The sequence below is a fragment of the Chiloscyllium plagiosum genome, unplaced genomic scaffold (assembly GCF_037043375.1).
Source record: "Chiloscyllium plagiosum isolate Xiang-an unplaced genomic scaffold, Cpla_swu_hap1 HiC_scaffold_19, whole genome shotgun sequence".
NCBI lineage: Eukaryota > Metazoa > Chordata > Chondrichthyes > Orectolobiformes > Hemiscylliidae > Chiloscyllium > Chiloscyllium plagiosum.
This window is the reverse complement of record NW_028270157.1, coordinates 51,808,836-51,825,429: the sequence shown is the minus strand read 5'-3', so window position 1 is coordinate 51,825,429 and position 16,594 is coordinate 51,808,836. Positions and strand designations below refer to the sequence as shown.

General features: G+C 40.7%; 1 protein-coding gene across 5 annotated transcripts in view; it reads left to right on the top strand.

The window, feature by feature from the left end:
* Positions 1-16,594, top strand: part of dnm1l (dynamin 1-like) — a 68,509-nt gene that overhangs the window by 45,900 nt on the left and 6,015 nt on the right. For 3 of the 5 annotated variants that reach the window (XM_043709251.2, XM_043709252.2, XM_043709256.2), the window contains 5 exons: positions 2,970-3,026; positions 6,112-6,189; positions 8,284-8,463; positions 9,385-9,494; positions 10,675-10,834. In XM_043709251.2, coding sequence (XP_043565186.1) covers positions 2,970-3,026; positions 6,112-6,189; positions 8,284-8,463; positions 9,385-9,494; positions 10,675-10,834 — 585 coding nt within the window. The remainder of the gene's footprint in view (positions 1-2,969; positions 3,027-6,111; positions 6,190-8,283; positions 8,464-9,384; positions 9,495-10,674; positions 10,835-16,594) is intronic. The other 2 variants (XM_043709254.2, XM_043709253.2) reach the window with 1 other exon arrangement.

The window sequence follows — 16,594 nt, the reverse complement described above, 5'->3', positions numbered from 1 at the left end:
TAACAAAATGCAGGGCAGTAGGACTAATTTTGTATTGATCTAGAAAAGAATTGGTGTAGACTTGTTGGATAGTGAAAAGCTATCTTTTTGTTATCAAATGATCTAGGGTTGTACAATTAACCTGCATCAATTTCAAAGTTTTCAGTTGCTTTCTGTTGAAATTCCCATTGTAATACAAAATCCACCTTTGGTGTCCCAGTGTCCTGTTATTTCTGAATGTTGATCAGGATGCTCACGTTTGACTCATGGTCTCTTACATTCTCACCTTAAGCAGTCTTTCAATGCCCCTCTGCTTCCTTTGAGTTCTGTCGCCTTGCTTGTAGCGTTGCAAACAGACTTGCTAATGAGTATGAAAATCTTATTCAGTTCTCTCTATAGGGTTTTCAGTAGTTCAGCAAGGCTCCCCAGAGGAACAAATTTCAAACAGACTTTCCACATATTGCTACCACTTCTTGCTGATCCAATCATATAAAGAAAGATTAGGAGACAGGGATAATAATCAAAGGCTAAGATCCTCCAACTGGTAATTCTAGAATGGACTGGAGATCAGAGAACCACAACATTGCTACAGCACAGAAGAAGGGTGTTGAGGTCACTGTGGCCTCCTTCTTGGTGTAGGCACATCACGGGCAGAAAAGTCAACTAATGTACTGTTCATGGATTCTTTCTCACAGTTGCTGTCACTATATAAGTTTGTTAGATTTTCAATAATTTTTTAGCAATTTGGGTGTGTGTGTGGTTTTAGTTAATATGCATTTGGTATATAAAGTTAATATAACAATGACATTGAACAGCAACTAAACAATGTAGCCTAATTTATTTACAGACTTTGCAATAATTAAGCTCAATCACTCATTAGACTGTGGATTTCTGATATGCTAAGAATTCTCACATTCAGAGCAAGAATGCTTCTTCATACTTTTCCAAATCCTGCATTATCCCCATCTCATTACTAATTATCTTACCAACTTAAAAATAATTGTTTTCAAGGCATTATAATCTCCTCCATCTCCATTTTACACACATAATATAATTTGTTACATTCATCTGGAATGTGTCATTTTCTGGAAGTCTCTTATCACCGTAACTTGTTACCAAGCAAAATGTACCCTGTGTAAGCTTGAATAGAGGTGATAAACTAGTGCTTCACAGGATACTTTAACTTGCTGTACCAAGGCACAGTGTGATGATAATGTTCTAACAAAGACCATTTACTTCAATAACAAGAATATGATACCACTCTTTTCCCTTCCCCCAATCCAAAAACAATGAAATTAATCTCAACCGAATCTCTAACAATCATTTAAAAAAAGTCACAGTCAAATAATTTGAATGAAAGTATAAATAGGATGAAAGAAACCAATTTAGGATTGTCATTCATGCTTGCAGTGTGGCAGACTTGTGTCTACTGGAGGTTATGTATAGTCATGCACAGGGCTGTGTACTTTGCAGACAGAAAGAACCTGAACATGTACTGTGCTAGTTTCAACTCAACAAAATGGGTGACAGCCCTTTGCTGGTTAGTCAACTGGAGTGGTTCTAATTTTTAAAAAACCCTGGCTGTTAACTGTTAATCAGTATTAATGGGTGCATTCTCCATGGAACACCCCTATCAATCAGTGTCTACTTGCCAACCACTCGGCATTCTCCTCGTGCAGTATAAATGTTAGTTTTTCCCTTTATTGGTAATCTTGCAAATGGTTCTGATGAGTGAAATATGAAAAGCTTTGACTTAAAAAAAAGTTTTTTTTCCCAACAATTTATTTGATATGCTGAATGGACAGTGTCTCCCTCTGAGATACAATTGTACCTGCCTGCTGATAAGCTCATCTGGATTCCATTACAATTCTAGCTGCAGTAGTGTATTGAGCATCATTTCAGTGCAACAGAGTTCCTGATTTTAGGATAGGGGAGACACTGAAAGGGGAAAGACCACTCCCTCCGTGACTCCCTCGTCAGATCCACACCCCCCACCAAACCAACCTCCACTCCCGGCACCTTCCCCTGCAACCGCAGGAGGTGCAAGACTTGCGCCCACACCTTCCCCCCTCACCTCCCTCCAGGGCCCCAAAGGAAACTTCCATATCCGCCACAGATTCACCTGCACCTCCACACATATCATCTATTGCATCCTCTGCACCCGATGTGGCCTCCTCTATATTGGGGAGACAGGCCGGCTACTTGCGGAGCGTTTCAGAGAACACTTTTGGGACACCCGGACCAACCAACCCAACCACCCTGTAGCTCAACATTTCAATTCCCCCTCCCACTCCACCAAGGATATGCAGGTCTTTGGACTCCTCCATCGTCAGACCACAACAAAACGATGGTTGGAGGAAGAACGCCTCGTCTTCCGGCTAGGAACCCTCCAACCACAAGGGATGAACTCGGATTTCACCAGTTTCCTCATTTCCCCTCCCCCCACCCTGTCTCAGTCAGATCCATCAAATTCAGCACCGCCTTCCTAACCTGAGATCTTCTTCCCGACCTCTCCGCCCCCACCCCAGTCTGACCTATCACCCTCACCTTGACCTCTTTCCACCTATCACATTTCCGACGCCCCTCCCCCAAGTCCCTCCTCCCTACCTTTTATCTTAGCCTGCTGGACAAACTTTCCTCATTCCTGAAGAAGGGCTTATGCCCGAAACGTCGATTCTCCTGTTCCCTGGATGCTGCCTGACCTGCTGCGCTTTTCCAGCAACACATTTCCAGCTCCCAATTGTTTACCCAGTGGATAAGGGGACCTGGAGAGGTGCCAATTCTAAGCCATTATTATGCAATGGCTGGAAGTTGTTCCATCAAAGCTCTGAAAGACATCTGGAAGAATATTGTGCACTAGTTTCTAAAGTTGGTGTGTTTTTCTTGTAAAAATTTCATAACTTCACCCATAAATGAAAAAAAATCTGATTTTAATTTTTAAAAAATCTGACTTCTATATTTACTGAATTTGACAGTTTCATTTTTTTCAGGAGCAAAGACGTAACCGCTTAGCAAGGGAGCTGGGCTCTGGTCTGCCTCGAGACAAGGTGAGGTTTGAGGGAAGGTAAAGTCAGCGGCATATTGTGTTGATATATAATGTCGTACATTACGAGTTAATAAAACACAGGTTTAAACTCTACTGTACATGACAAATTGTTCATTTATGGTTGACAATTGGCAAATCAAATTGGAAAACTAAATGCTATTTATTCCCCCGTTCTTGGCATCTGCTTAAGTAATTGTTAACAGTGACATAGTATCAATCTTAGCAAGCAATTACATAGGCTCCAAAAGCAACTGAGAAGGATATGACATTACTTAATGGATAGCGTGGGAAGTGAAGGGAACTGTTTTCTCTTTTTTTTAATTATAGCTAACCCAAACCATGATTTTTACAAGGGCAGGTGGTGGTATACTGGTAAGGTCGCTGGAGTAGTGATTAAGAACCTCAGGCTTATGTTCTAAGGTGATGGGCAGATGATGAGTAATTCAATAAATACCTGGAATAAGAAGCTATCTTAATGGTGAAAATGTCTCCAAGTTGATTGTTTTATGTGACAATCTGGTTCGGTTTGCTGTTTATGTACATTAATGACTTGAATGTGAATGTAGAAGGTAAAATTAGCCAGTTTGCAGATGACAGAAAAATTGGTTGTTGGTATTGAGGAAGATGGTATGAAAATGCAAACTGATTTAAGGTGTAGGTTTGCTCGCTGAGCTGTAGGTTTGATATCCAGACGTTTCATTACCTGACTAGGTAACATCATCAGTGGCGACCTCCAAGTGAAGCGAAGCTGTTGTCTCCTGCTTTCTATTTATATCTTTCTCCTGGATGGGGTTCCTGGGGTTTGTGGTGATGTCATTTCCTGTTCGTTTTCTGAGGGGTTGATAGATGGCAAATAGATCTATGTGTTTGTTTATAGCGTTGTGATTGGAGTGCCAGGCCTCTAGGAATTCTCTGGCATGTCTTTGCTTAGCCTGTCCCAGGATAGATGTGTTGTCCCAGTCGAAATGGTGGGTTTTTTTCATCTGTGTGTAGGGCTACGAGGGAGAGAGGGTCGTGTCTTTTTGTGGCTAGCTGGTGTTCATGTATCCTGGTGGCTAACTTTCTTCCTGTTTGTCCTACGTAGTGTTTGTGGCAGTCCTTGCATGGAATTTTGTAGATGACGTTGGTTTTGTCAAACAAAAACTAACAAACTTAAAAGACACAGTACAACCCATGGACAAAACCAATGTCATTTACAAAATTCCGTGCAAGGACTGTCACAAACACTACGTAGAACAAACAGGAAGAAAGATAGCCACCAGGATACACGAACACCAGCTAGCCACAAAAAGACACGACCCTCTCTCCCTCGTAGCCCTACACACAGATGAAAACAACCCACCATTTCGACTGGGACAACACATCTATCCTGGGACAGGCTAAGCAAAGACATGCCAGAGAATTCCTAGAGGCCTGGCACTCCAACCACAACACCATAAACAAACACATAGATCTAGATGCCATCTATCAACCCTTCAGAAAACGAACAGGAAATGACATCACCACAAACCCCAGGAACCCCATCCAGGAGAAAGATATAAATAGAAAGCAGGAGACAACAGCTTCGCTTCACTTGGAGGTCGCCACTGATGATGTTACCTAGCCAGGTAATGAAACGTCTGGATATCAAACCTACAGCTCAGCGAGCAAACCTACACCCTAAACCTCAACCTGAGCTACAAACCTTCACAAATCTTGCACGTACAAACTGCAAGTAAGCTGGTAAATTGGGCAGAGCAATGGCAGATGGAATTTAATCCTGATAAATGTCAGGTGTTGCATTTTGGAGATGTTTAAGGGAATGTTATACACAATGGATAGTAGGTCGTGGGGATACTGAAGAACGAAAGAACCTTGGTGTACAAGTCCATAGATCCCTGAAGGTATTAGCACAGGCAGACAGGATGGTGAAGCAGGCGTATCGGATGCTTGCCTATATTGGTCAGGGTCTGGAATATAAGAGCAAGGAAGTCATATTGCAAATTTATAAAATATTGGTTAGGCCACAGACGAGATACCTAATGCAGTTCTGGTGGCCAGACTATCAGAAGGGCATGCTGACACTGGAGAGGGTGCAGAAGAGATTCATCAGGATGCCTCAGTTATGAGAAGAGGCTGGATAGCCTGGGTTTGCTTTTCCTGGAGGTGGGGTTAGGTGTGGGGGAAGACGCAGGAGGGATCTGATTGAGGTATACAAAATTGAGAGGAATAAACCGGGTGGATCATGAGAATCCTATCCCCAAGATAGATGTGTCTAAGACTAGAGGGCATAGGTTTAAGGTGAGGAGGGAGAGGTTGAGAAGGGATCTGAGGTAACTTTTTTTTCTCATCCAGAGAGGGTGGTAGAAATTCAGAATGTACAGCTTGAGAGAGTAGTGCTTCTCTCAACATTTAAAAAACATCTGGGCAAGCACTTAAAATGCCAAGGCTTAGTCAGATATGGACCGAGTGCAGGTAAATGGGTTAATATAATTTGGTGTTTGTTAGACATGGTGAGCCAAAGGGCCTGTCTCTATGCTGTGTGACTCCATGACACTCTATGACTCTAGTAATGCAAAGTGATCCCAATCACATGATTTCAATTCCTGCATTGGCTGAGGTTACCATGAAGGATTCTCCTCTGCCTTTCCTCTTGCCTGCGGTGTGGTGACCCTTGGGTTAAACCATTACCAGTTGTGTCTCTAATGAAAGAGCAGCACTACGGTCTGGTAGGACTATGGCAAACTTACCTTGGAAAATCTGCTATTTGCTATGGTCTATATGTGATCCCCGTGACCCATAATGTGTTCTCTGGGCAGTACTGATGAGCAATAAATGCAATGTCCACACCTTATGAGTGAATATTAAAAAAAATTAAGGCATACTTGTTAGGCTGAAAGTATTGAATTTCTTTCCAACTATCCACGAGATCAATTAATTTGGCATCATTTACTCAATAAATTAGATCTGAAAAGAAGGAAGACTTATAACTTTGTGAATTTGGTAAGTGTTTTCTTTACAGCTATGCCTCTGTTTTAAAGAAATCTACAGTAGTTATTGTACTTGCCTTTCAACATTTTGTTTTTGCTTCTCTTTACTTGCTACAGTCTTCTAAAGCTCCCAGTACTGTGTCTGCCCCTCCCCAGGAGACGTCTGTTGTTGCTTCTGCTGAGTTTGAGGGAAAGGTTGGTCACCTATCTGCTGCATACTTTGTTGTGGCTTTACATTTTAATGTAAATCAAAAGTGGCTCTAATTCATTCTTCTTGTGGAAAATACTTTCCAACTGCCATGGCACCGACATAAATTTTACTGTCTTGACAGTTTTGTGAAAGCAAGTTATTAGTCAGTATCCTTCTACAAATGAACATTAATGAACAATTTAGGAAATAGCTAACGCTGAGTACTACTACAAATGAAATCATGAAATATAAATTCAATGTAGTGAAAGGAACACATCACTGATATCAAAATTTTTTGTTCACATACAGACAAATCAGCACTGGTATTGGTAGATTATGGAAGACAAATCTCATTAGAAAACATTTGATATCTGTGATGAATGGCCACCTTCATCTGTATCTATTGTGCTTTTGGATGATAAAAAAAATGAAGCTTCAACTGACAGATCGAAGATAGACAGCTGCAGCACAAACAAATTTGGCTTATGCTGATTGAGAATGTTTTAATCTGAATGCTTTAAAGACAGGATTAAGTTTTAGATTCACAAGACATTTACTGATCTTAATGCCTGTATTTTCTAACTCTCATCTCACACCATGAATTCATTCATCAGAGCTGAAAATGTGTTGCTGGAAAAGCGCAGCAGGTCAGGCAGCATCCAGGGAACAGGAGAATCGACGTTTCGGGCATAAGCCCTTCTTCAGGCTTATGCCCGAAACGTCGATTTTCCTGTTCCCTGGATGCTGCCTGACCTGCTGCGCTTTTCCAGCAACACATTTTCAGCTCTGATCTCCAGCATCTGCAGACCTCACTTTCTCCTCATTCATTCATCGTAGTATCTTGTCAAATTTGCTGTCAGCAATGATTTTGTTTTATTCATTCACAGGATATGGGTATCATTGGCTGGGCCAGCATTTATTGCCCATCCTCCTAATTGCCCAGAGAGATGTTAAGGGCCAACCAAGTCACTTGCTGAAGTCACTTGTAGACCAGATCAGGTAACAACATTAGTGAACCAGATGGGTCTTTCTGGAAAATCTATAATGGCTTTATGATCATTGTTAAATTCTTAATTCTAGATTTTTCTTGAATTTAATGACAGGATTCAAACCCTTGTCCCTAGAACATTACCTCAGTATCTGAATTCATAGTCTAGCAATAATACGAATAGGCTATCATCTTCCCATAAGATAGAAACAGGGGAGGAGATGGCCTAAAGTCAGATTGCTAGTCTATTAATTCACAGATCCAGGTCATGTTCTGAGAATCTGGGTTCACGTTCTGCCATGGCAGATGGTGGAATTTCAATTCAATACAAAAATAAACTTGAATTGTTGATTGTTGGAAAACCCCATCTGGTTTACTAATGACCTTTAGAAAAGGAAACTGCCGTCCTTCCTTGGTCTGGCTTACATGTGATTTCATATCCACAGCAATATGGTTGACTCTTAATTGCCCTCTGGGTACTTGGGGATGGGCAATTAATGTTGACCCAGCCAGTGGCAACCACATCTTGTGAATGAATAAAAAAAATTATGGCTTCTCCTTAAGGGCAGCATTATTAAACAAAAGTCTCAATAGGGAGATTAGAAGAACAATGTTTTGTTGTTGTTACATGTCACACTGATATGTAATGATCCCCCCTTTTATAATGCATTTCATCACCACCTATAGAAATGATGGGCAAATTTATAGCACTACGCTTCTGCAATAATAGTGAGAACAGTGAAATGCATTGACAAAAGAAAACTTGAATGGAATTTAGTACAAAATACAGTGCACACTGACTGAAAGCTAACTGGTTCGGTTTGAAACAGAGTTCTGGCAAACGATATTGAAACTTGACAACAAAGTATGTTGTGTTGGAGGAACTGCTTTGTTTCACAAACATCTCTGTATGTTTCATAGGTTCTGCTGTCTGGTAATAGGTTCAGGTGTCACAGTTCTCACTTAATGATTGTGTATGTGCAACTATCCTAAATACTCCTGTAAACTTCCAGAAATACTTCAATCCTCTAAATACCTATAAGTTAAAGAGCCTGAATGCATTGAGTGATAACTTTGTTATAGCTGTTGATACCTCTCTTACCCTCTCCAGGTTTCAGGGAAAGAAGTTCAAATACAGAATGGAAATCCAGATAGTGTATCAACTGGCAACTGGAGAGGAATGTTGAAACCATCTACTGCAAAGCCAGAAGAAGGATCTTCTGAAGAAAAACCTAAACATCCAGGTCCTGGGAGTCCGCATAGGGGACCATCAGTAAATTTCCTTGATGTGGTAGGCTGTAGTTCCTTTTCCTCTTACTCTCTGTTCCTTGGAACTGATCATGAGCCTGCAGTAGTGGGTATAGCTTGAGGGGCCCCATTTCACATCAAGCATAGCTAACTAGGGGTGTCCCCTGCTCTTTCTGCCATCCATACAAAACTGAACAGAGTTGTAGGTTGATAATCAACCTATTTGGCGTTGCATTGAAAATGCACCTTCTACTGCCATCAAAGCCCTGGAATGGGATCTGGCTGGGGTACTATCAATGGAGCCACATGACCTCCCTTTGATAAGTTGACCATGTGTATTCATTTTTAAAATACAAATATTTCTCTATTATTTTACTTTTGTTCAACTTTCATTTGTCATTTCATCTTAGTCAGATCTCTGTGCAACATCTCTTGTCTATGTAGAGGCAGAATACAATTTTGATGATTATTTGGTTTTGGTAAAAGTATACTTCTTTAGAAACACAATTGACAGGAGGCTTAAAAATTATCAGTGGAAATTGATATTGATTATAAGTTTTAAACATTAAAAGCAGCTGTATTAATTCCAACACTTTATTGGGAAAAAGAATGGATTTATCTCAGTCATCACTAATTTGTTTCCATGGGCCAGTGGATGGTACACACAGAAAGTTAATTTGCTTTACTGTGCTCTAGTGATGTATGGGGATTCCCGATTTACAAATGCTCGTACTTATGAACGCAATCCCGCGCATACAAATATTTCCTGCACTTATGAATAGCTACTTTACATTGTCCTGCATTGTGTTCTCACTTGTGTGCAAATCAACTTGCAAATGGACTTCATATTGAAACCCATTTGCCATCCAGGGACTAGTATACAATGGAAGCAAATATTTCCATTCTTATTTAACATCTGTAACATTGTTTAAAGCAGTAATTGAAAAGGATGTCATTTTTACAGCGTGTTCCTGTCTCACGTAAACTTTCAGCACGGGAGCAACGAGATTGTGAAGTTATTGAACGACTCATCAAATCCTACTTCCTTATTGTGAGAAAAAATATCCAGGACAGGTACGTTTCTAATAAGACAGTGTTCTTGCGGACAGTTCATGATGTACAGCGCAAAGCAGTTCATGACGTACAGTACAAAGGTTCTTTACAATAGTTCATTAATGTAGTGGAATGACTTTAGATCATCTTTTTGCCTGTTTCTGTAAATTTCTGGCAATTGTTTATATTTTCAGTAACAGCACACTTCACATTAATGTTCCCTGCGGGAAGATTTTTATTCCTTGATTTGGATATAATATAACCTCCAGTCCCTTCATTAGGTGGCCATTCTGTATGTGTAATCTTAGGTCTAGTCAGGCTGATATATTGGAGAGGTCATAATATCCAAATATATGTACCTTCAGGATTTTCGTAATAATGATCTGTAATAAGAATCCAGAGATGCTTAGCATCTTTGGAATGCTGTACCCAAGTTCAATCATTGAGCATGTTGAAGACAGAAATCGCTGTATTTCTGGAGACTAATGACATCAAGGATATGGAAATAGTGTGGGAAGGTGCCATTGAGTCGGATGATCAGCCACAGTAGATAGGCAGAGATGGCTCAATGGACTGACGGACCCACTCCGTTGCCTGTGTTCCAAGACAAATCATAGTACCCATCTGTTAATCTGAATGCAAACAGGTGATTGAACAAGGACCATCTACAACTGTCCCACAAATTACTTCCAACGTTAGGCTTTTTAATGAAATATTTGTATGTATATTTATTGTTCATTTATTCCTTCCTAATTAGTTTTTGGTACAGGATAACTTATTTCATAAACCATCTTGTTTTTAATTTTGTATAGATTAAGTTTGGTTAAGCTGTAAAGTTGATGGCCCGATGGATCCCTTTTGAAGTGTCTGCATCCTATTCCTATATTCCTGTGTTCATTCATTGTTGCATGGAAATAGATTGAAGTCAGTTTTTCATTACTCCTGCGGAATTTTTATCACAGCGTAGCATTATTAAAGACTTGGAAGTTGCTATATTGTAAACATTTTGAATACTAGCTCCTTCTGATTTCCAAGTATGTATTGAGAGTAGTAATCATCTCTCGCTTTACTAGAGAATTGAAAATTTTTCAATGGAGTTAAAAGAAGTGGAACTATTTAGTTCTATATTTCCATGTAACTTGTCAACAAATATGTGCTATCAAGGGAAGCATATCAATTAAGTTCTTCTGCCATTATTTAGTGTGCCAAAGGCTGTGATGAATTTCCTAGTCAATTATGTGAAGGATAATCTTCAAAGTGAATTGGTTGGTCAACTCTACAAATCAATGCTGCTGGAAGATCTTCTTACAGAATCAGAGGATATGGCCCAACGCAGGAAGGAGGCTGCAGACATGCTAAAGGTACTATTTGTATAATTTATAAATATCAGAAAATGGAGTATTTCATAAGTGAGTTTTATTGAATTGTTCTCGTCATTTCTTAGTTGGTGATATGGAGAGCTGCGGATGCTGGAGGTCAGAGTAGATAAAGAGTGGAGCTGGAAAAAGGATAGCAGGTCAAACAGCATTAGGGGAGGAGGGGAGTCGACATTTTAGCTTGAAAGCTGCTGTGCTTTTTCAAGCTCCATTCTTTATCCACTTTTTTGTCATTTGCTAACCCTGTTATCCTTGGCGAGAACAGGAACTATGTCGATTTATGTGCAAGTTGTGTTTCCTTCAACTTAAGACAAATAAACTGCTCTGTGGTGCCTTCCTATATAACAGGCTGAAGTTGGAGACTCATTCAAGGGAGTGTATGTGTATCAATGTTTACCTCCTAGGATAACAAATCTTACCTTTTATGCACTGCATAACTGTACAGTTCTATGCAATGCATTGTCATTATCATTTCATAGAATCACACAAATGTTATAACCAAGACAGAGTCTATTTGGTCGAATTGTATCAATGCTGGCTTCCTGCAAGAACTACTCACCTGGCTCCATTCCCTCAACTTTCCCCCAGCTGTGCAATTTTTTTCTTGGGTAATTTTTCAATTCTTTTTTGAAGGTTTTGACTGAGTTGGCCTCCGCCACACGTACAAACTGTGCGTTCCAAATTCTAACCTCTCATTAAAGTTCTCCTCATGTTGCTATACTTCTTTTACCAGTCACCTTAAACTACTGAACTTTGGTTCTGTATCTTGCCTGTGTCCAACTCCCAATGATTTAGATTTGCTCTATCAAATCTCCTCCAAATTTCTCCTCCAGTTTCTCTAATCTGTCTAGATAACTGCAATTCCTTATCTCCTGGATTTGTTCTTGTAAATCTTTGGGCTTTGTTCCTTATTGCAAATGTATTGGAGTATTAGAGAAGGGAAGTCTTACTGCAATTGTACAAGGTGCTGCTGAGACCACATCTAGAGTATTGTCAGCAGTTTAGGTCCACTTGTTTAAACGAATTTCACGAGAGGCAGCTCAGAGAAAGCTCACTATGATCCCTGGTATAGAGGGATTGTCTTATGAGCAAAGATTAAGCAGGTTGGGACTCTACTCATTGGAGTTTAGAAGAATAAGAGGTGATCTCATAGAAACATATAGGCTTCTTAACGGGCTTGACAGGGTAAATGTTGAGAGGATATTTCCCCTCATGGGAGAGTCTAGGACCAGAGGACATAGTCTCAGTATAAAGGAGCACCAATTTAAGGAGGGATTTATTCTGAGTTCCGAGTCTTTGGAACTCCTTGCCAGAGCTGTGGCTCAGAGTCCTTGCGTATATTTAAGGCTGAGATAGATTTTTGATCAGTAGTGGAATCAAGGATTGCACAGGCAAGTGGACGTGAAGAACGTTAGAGCAATCATGATCCTATTGAATGATGAAGCAGGCCCAAAAGGCTAAACAACCTACTTCCGACCTATTTTTTAATGGTCATATGGTTTTATGACTTTTTTTACTGCATTCTTTCTTATGCCTTCATACCTTGCCTAAAATGTGGTTTCCTAAATTGGTCATAAAACTTCAGTCGACGCTGAACAGTATTTTATAAAGTTTAAGCATAATTTCTTGCATTTGTGCGCACTATATTTAGGTCCCTCTGTACCTGCACCCCCCCCCCACCCCCCCAACCCCCACCCCCTTAAAATAGTAGCCTTTATTTTATATTACCTTTCCTCATTCTGTTGACCAAAATGAAGCACTTTTCACTTCTCTAGATTATGTGTTAACTGGTATTTCCACCAGCTTATCTGTGTCCTTTGGCACTGATTTCCTTACAGTTCCAAATGATTCCAAGTTTGATCATCTGCAAACTTTGAAATTGTGCCTATAAATCCAAATCTATCTGATTCATTTATGTTGGGAAAAGCAGGTGTCCTACACTGTAACTTGGGAAACCCCACTCAATATATCACCAGCCAAAAATTAACCATTCAATATGTTGTCTGTTCCATGTCACTGAGCCAAATTTCTATCCATGCTGCTATGTCTTTTTTTATAAACTGGCAAATATTTTATGTCACAGTTTAACAAATGCCTTTTGGAAGTCTGTGTACACATCAATTGTTTTGCCCTCATCAACCTCTGTATAATCATCAAAAAGCTCAAGCAAGTTAAATCAGTCTCACTAAATCTGTGCTGACTGTCCTTAATGAAACCATATTTTCCTCAGTAACGGTGACATTATCATTTCTAAAAGCATCTCCAAGATCAAACTAACCTGTGGTTGTTGGGTTATCCTGGATCTCTCCTTGTCTGAGGATGTAAGATTTGCAGTTCTCCAGTCCTCTGGTACCACTCTGCTCAGGCATTGGCCGTAATAAAATTTTCACTGACAGTTCCTTGGATGCATCTTTCTGGTTTGGTGACATTTTATCTATTGTGTACTGCCAGCCTGTCTAATATCAGAAATCATTTTATCAACAAATTCCTTGCTGCTATCTTAAATCCTCTTTTAAGTCCATTATAAGACCCACTGATTCTTCACCATTTTAAAATATCGATAATTAAACACTGTTGGATTTACTTTTATGGTAGCTGTCAGTCTATTCCAGTCTATTCTCTTTTCTTTGCACAGTTCACACATCCAGGTAGATGCACATTAACACTAAAGTAGACCTTATTGCATTTCCTCCTACTCTGATCTCAACAAATGTCTTTTAATTTGTTATTGTACTGGTATCTATTTCTTCCAGTTCTGTGCTCGTCTTGGATTTTCTTTATACTGCCTCATTAGGTCCACACCAACCAACCCACTCTCCACTCCCAGCACATTCCCTTGCTGCCACAAGAGGTGTAAAATCTGCACCCTCACCTCTGTCCAAGGCCCCAAAGGAACTTTTCACATCCGGTAGAGATTTTCCTACACATCCAAACACCTCATCTCAACTGTGTCAGTTGGTCTCGATGTGGTCTCCTCTACATCGAGGAAGTAGGATGCCAACTCAAGGAACATTTCAGGGAACATCTCTGGGACACGTGCACCAAACAACCCCACCGCCCTGTGACCGACCACTTAAATTCCCCCTCCCACTCTGCCAATGACATGCAAGTCCTGGGCCGCCGTCTCCACCAAATCCAGTCCACTTGATGACTGGAGGAAGAACGCTTCATCTTCCAACTTGGGACCCTTTCAACCACATGGCATCAACGTTAACTTCACTCGTTTCTAAATCTCCCCCCCACCTCATCCCAGATCTAACCCTCCAACTCAGCACCGCCCTCTTGAACTGTCCTACCTGTCCATCTTCCTTCCCAGATATCCGCTCCACCCTCCACTCTGACCTATTACTATCGCCCCTCCATCTGCGTCTACCTATTGCCTTCCCAGTTACCCCCACCCTCACCTTCCTATTTATCTCTCTCTCGCTCCCTCCTCCAGCTCCCCTGCGCTCTCTAACATTCCTGATGAAGGGCCTATGCCGAAACATTGACTCTCCTGCTCCTCAGATGCTGTCTGACCTGCGGTGCCTTTCCAGTGCCATACTTTCGACTTTGGTCCCCATAACCCTGTCAAGGAGAGGGATGGGACTGCGGTCCTATCCACTGTGCTAGAAATCCAGACACCAGGAATGATGTTATGAGAATATGGATTTGAAATCCTCCGACTGCAGTTGGAGAATTTAAAATTTTCATTTAATAAATCTGGAATGAAGAGTTTCTCAGTAATAGGGCCATAAAATTACCCTTTAGGGAAGGAAATCTGCCATCCTTACCAGGTCTTCCTGCATGTAATTCCAGACCCACCAGCAGTGTGGTTGATCTGTCCTCTGAAATGGCTTGGCAAGCCACTTAGTTTGAGGGCATTTAAAGATAGGGAACAAATGCTGGCTTTACCAACAACATCCACATCCCATGTAAGAACTGTTATAAAATCCTCCCCAGCATTGTAGGCAGTGAAGAAGGTTTTCTAAGATTACAGAGGGATCTTGATCAAATGGGTCAATGGGCTGAAAAATGGCAGATGGATCTCGAGCTGGATAAATGAAAGTTACTGCATTGTGGTGCAACAAACAAGGGTAAGGCTTACACAATTAATAGGGCCTTGGGTAGTGTTGTAGAACAAAGACACCTAGGGTGCAGGTACGCAATCTGTTGAAGTTTGCATCACATATAGATAGGGTGGTTAAAAAGGCATTTGGCACGATTGCCTTCATTGCTCAGTAGGGAAATCATGTTGAGGTTGTAGGGGACATTAGTGAGGCCTCTTCTGGAATACTGTGTCCAGTTCTGGTCACCAGTTATAGGAATGATATTATTGAGCTCTATAGAGAGTTCAGAAGAAATTTACCAGGATGTTGGATATGAAAGGTTTCAGTTATAAAGAATGGCTGGATAGGCTGGGATTACTTTCATTGGTGTGTAGAAGGTTGAGAGACAACCTGACAGAAGTTTAAAAAACAATGAGAGGTAGAGACCGAGTTAATGGTAGTTGTCTTTTCCCTGGGATGGGGGATTTTAAGACGAAGGGGCACATTTTTAAGGTGAGAGGAGAGAGATTTAAAAAGACGAGGTAAGAATGAACTTCCTGAGAAAATGGTGGATGTGGATACAATTACAACATTTAAAAAACATTTGGATAGAAACACGAATAGAAAAGGTTTGGAGGGATATGGGCCAGGAGCAGACAGGCTGGACTAGTTTAGTTTGGGATGATGTTCGGCATAGATTGGTTGGACCAAAGGGTCTCTTTCTGTGCTATATGACTCCCTGTAACAGCACTGACACATTTCTCTGCAGGGATATAAATCCCTGTTATGATAAGGTGCAGTGTGCCAAGTCTATATAGGTCTTGCTACAATGTCCATGAGTCTACTGCCCTCTTTCCTAGATAGTCTCTCCAACCGTGTTTTCATTGCCTCTGTCTTATTTTTGTGAGGCCAGAAATGATCTTGAAATTATTATCTTAATTGCCAGTTTCCTCCCCAGTTTTCTAAACTCTACCTGCAAGATCACATCTCATTCAACTTATGTAACTAGTGCTTGTGTGGACCATGATCACTGGCAGTTCACACGTCCTTAGTGTGCTTTGCAGCCATATGGTGATATCCTTAATGCTCGCACCAGGGAGGTAAAATACCATGCTGGATTCACATCTCCACAGAAATGCCTGTTTGTTGCCCTGTTATTGAATCTCTGGTACTGTTGCTTTTTCAGTCTTCCAATTGTCATTACCCTGTAGCACTGAGCCAGCCATGCTGTCATGGATTTTGCTTCTGCTGTACTTCCCGGGAAGCCCTACAGTTTCATCAGTATTCAGAATGAAATACAAACAGGAGCTGCAGGAGATATTCAGCTGGTCTGGCAGTACTTGTAGAGAGAACGGTTTATGTTTCAAATCCAATATGACTCTGCTGGAACCACTTCAGATCCACAGATGTTGCCAGACTTGCTGAGTTTCTCCAGCACTTTTTGTTTGTATTTCAGACCTTCAATATCCACAGTACTTTTGCTTTTGTTCAGAATGCTATACTGGGTGGAAAGTAAGATGCTTTATTTATCTGGTCCACCATGATTGCCTGGCAAACATGTATTTTGTTTCTGCCTGCATACACTTATATTTGAGATGACCACATCTTGAAATGTGTTCCCTACAAAATTCTTAGCTTTGTGGATGCTCTACAGTGATGCCAACTACTGCTCAAGTTCAGAGACCCAAAGTTTGAGCTGCTGTGGCTATCTACACTG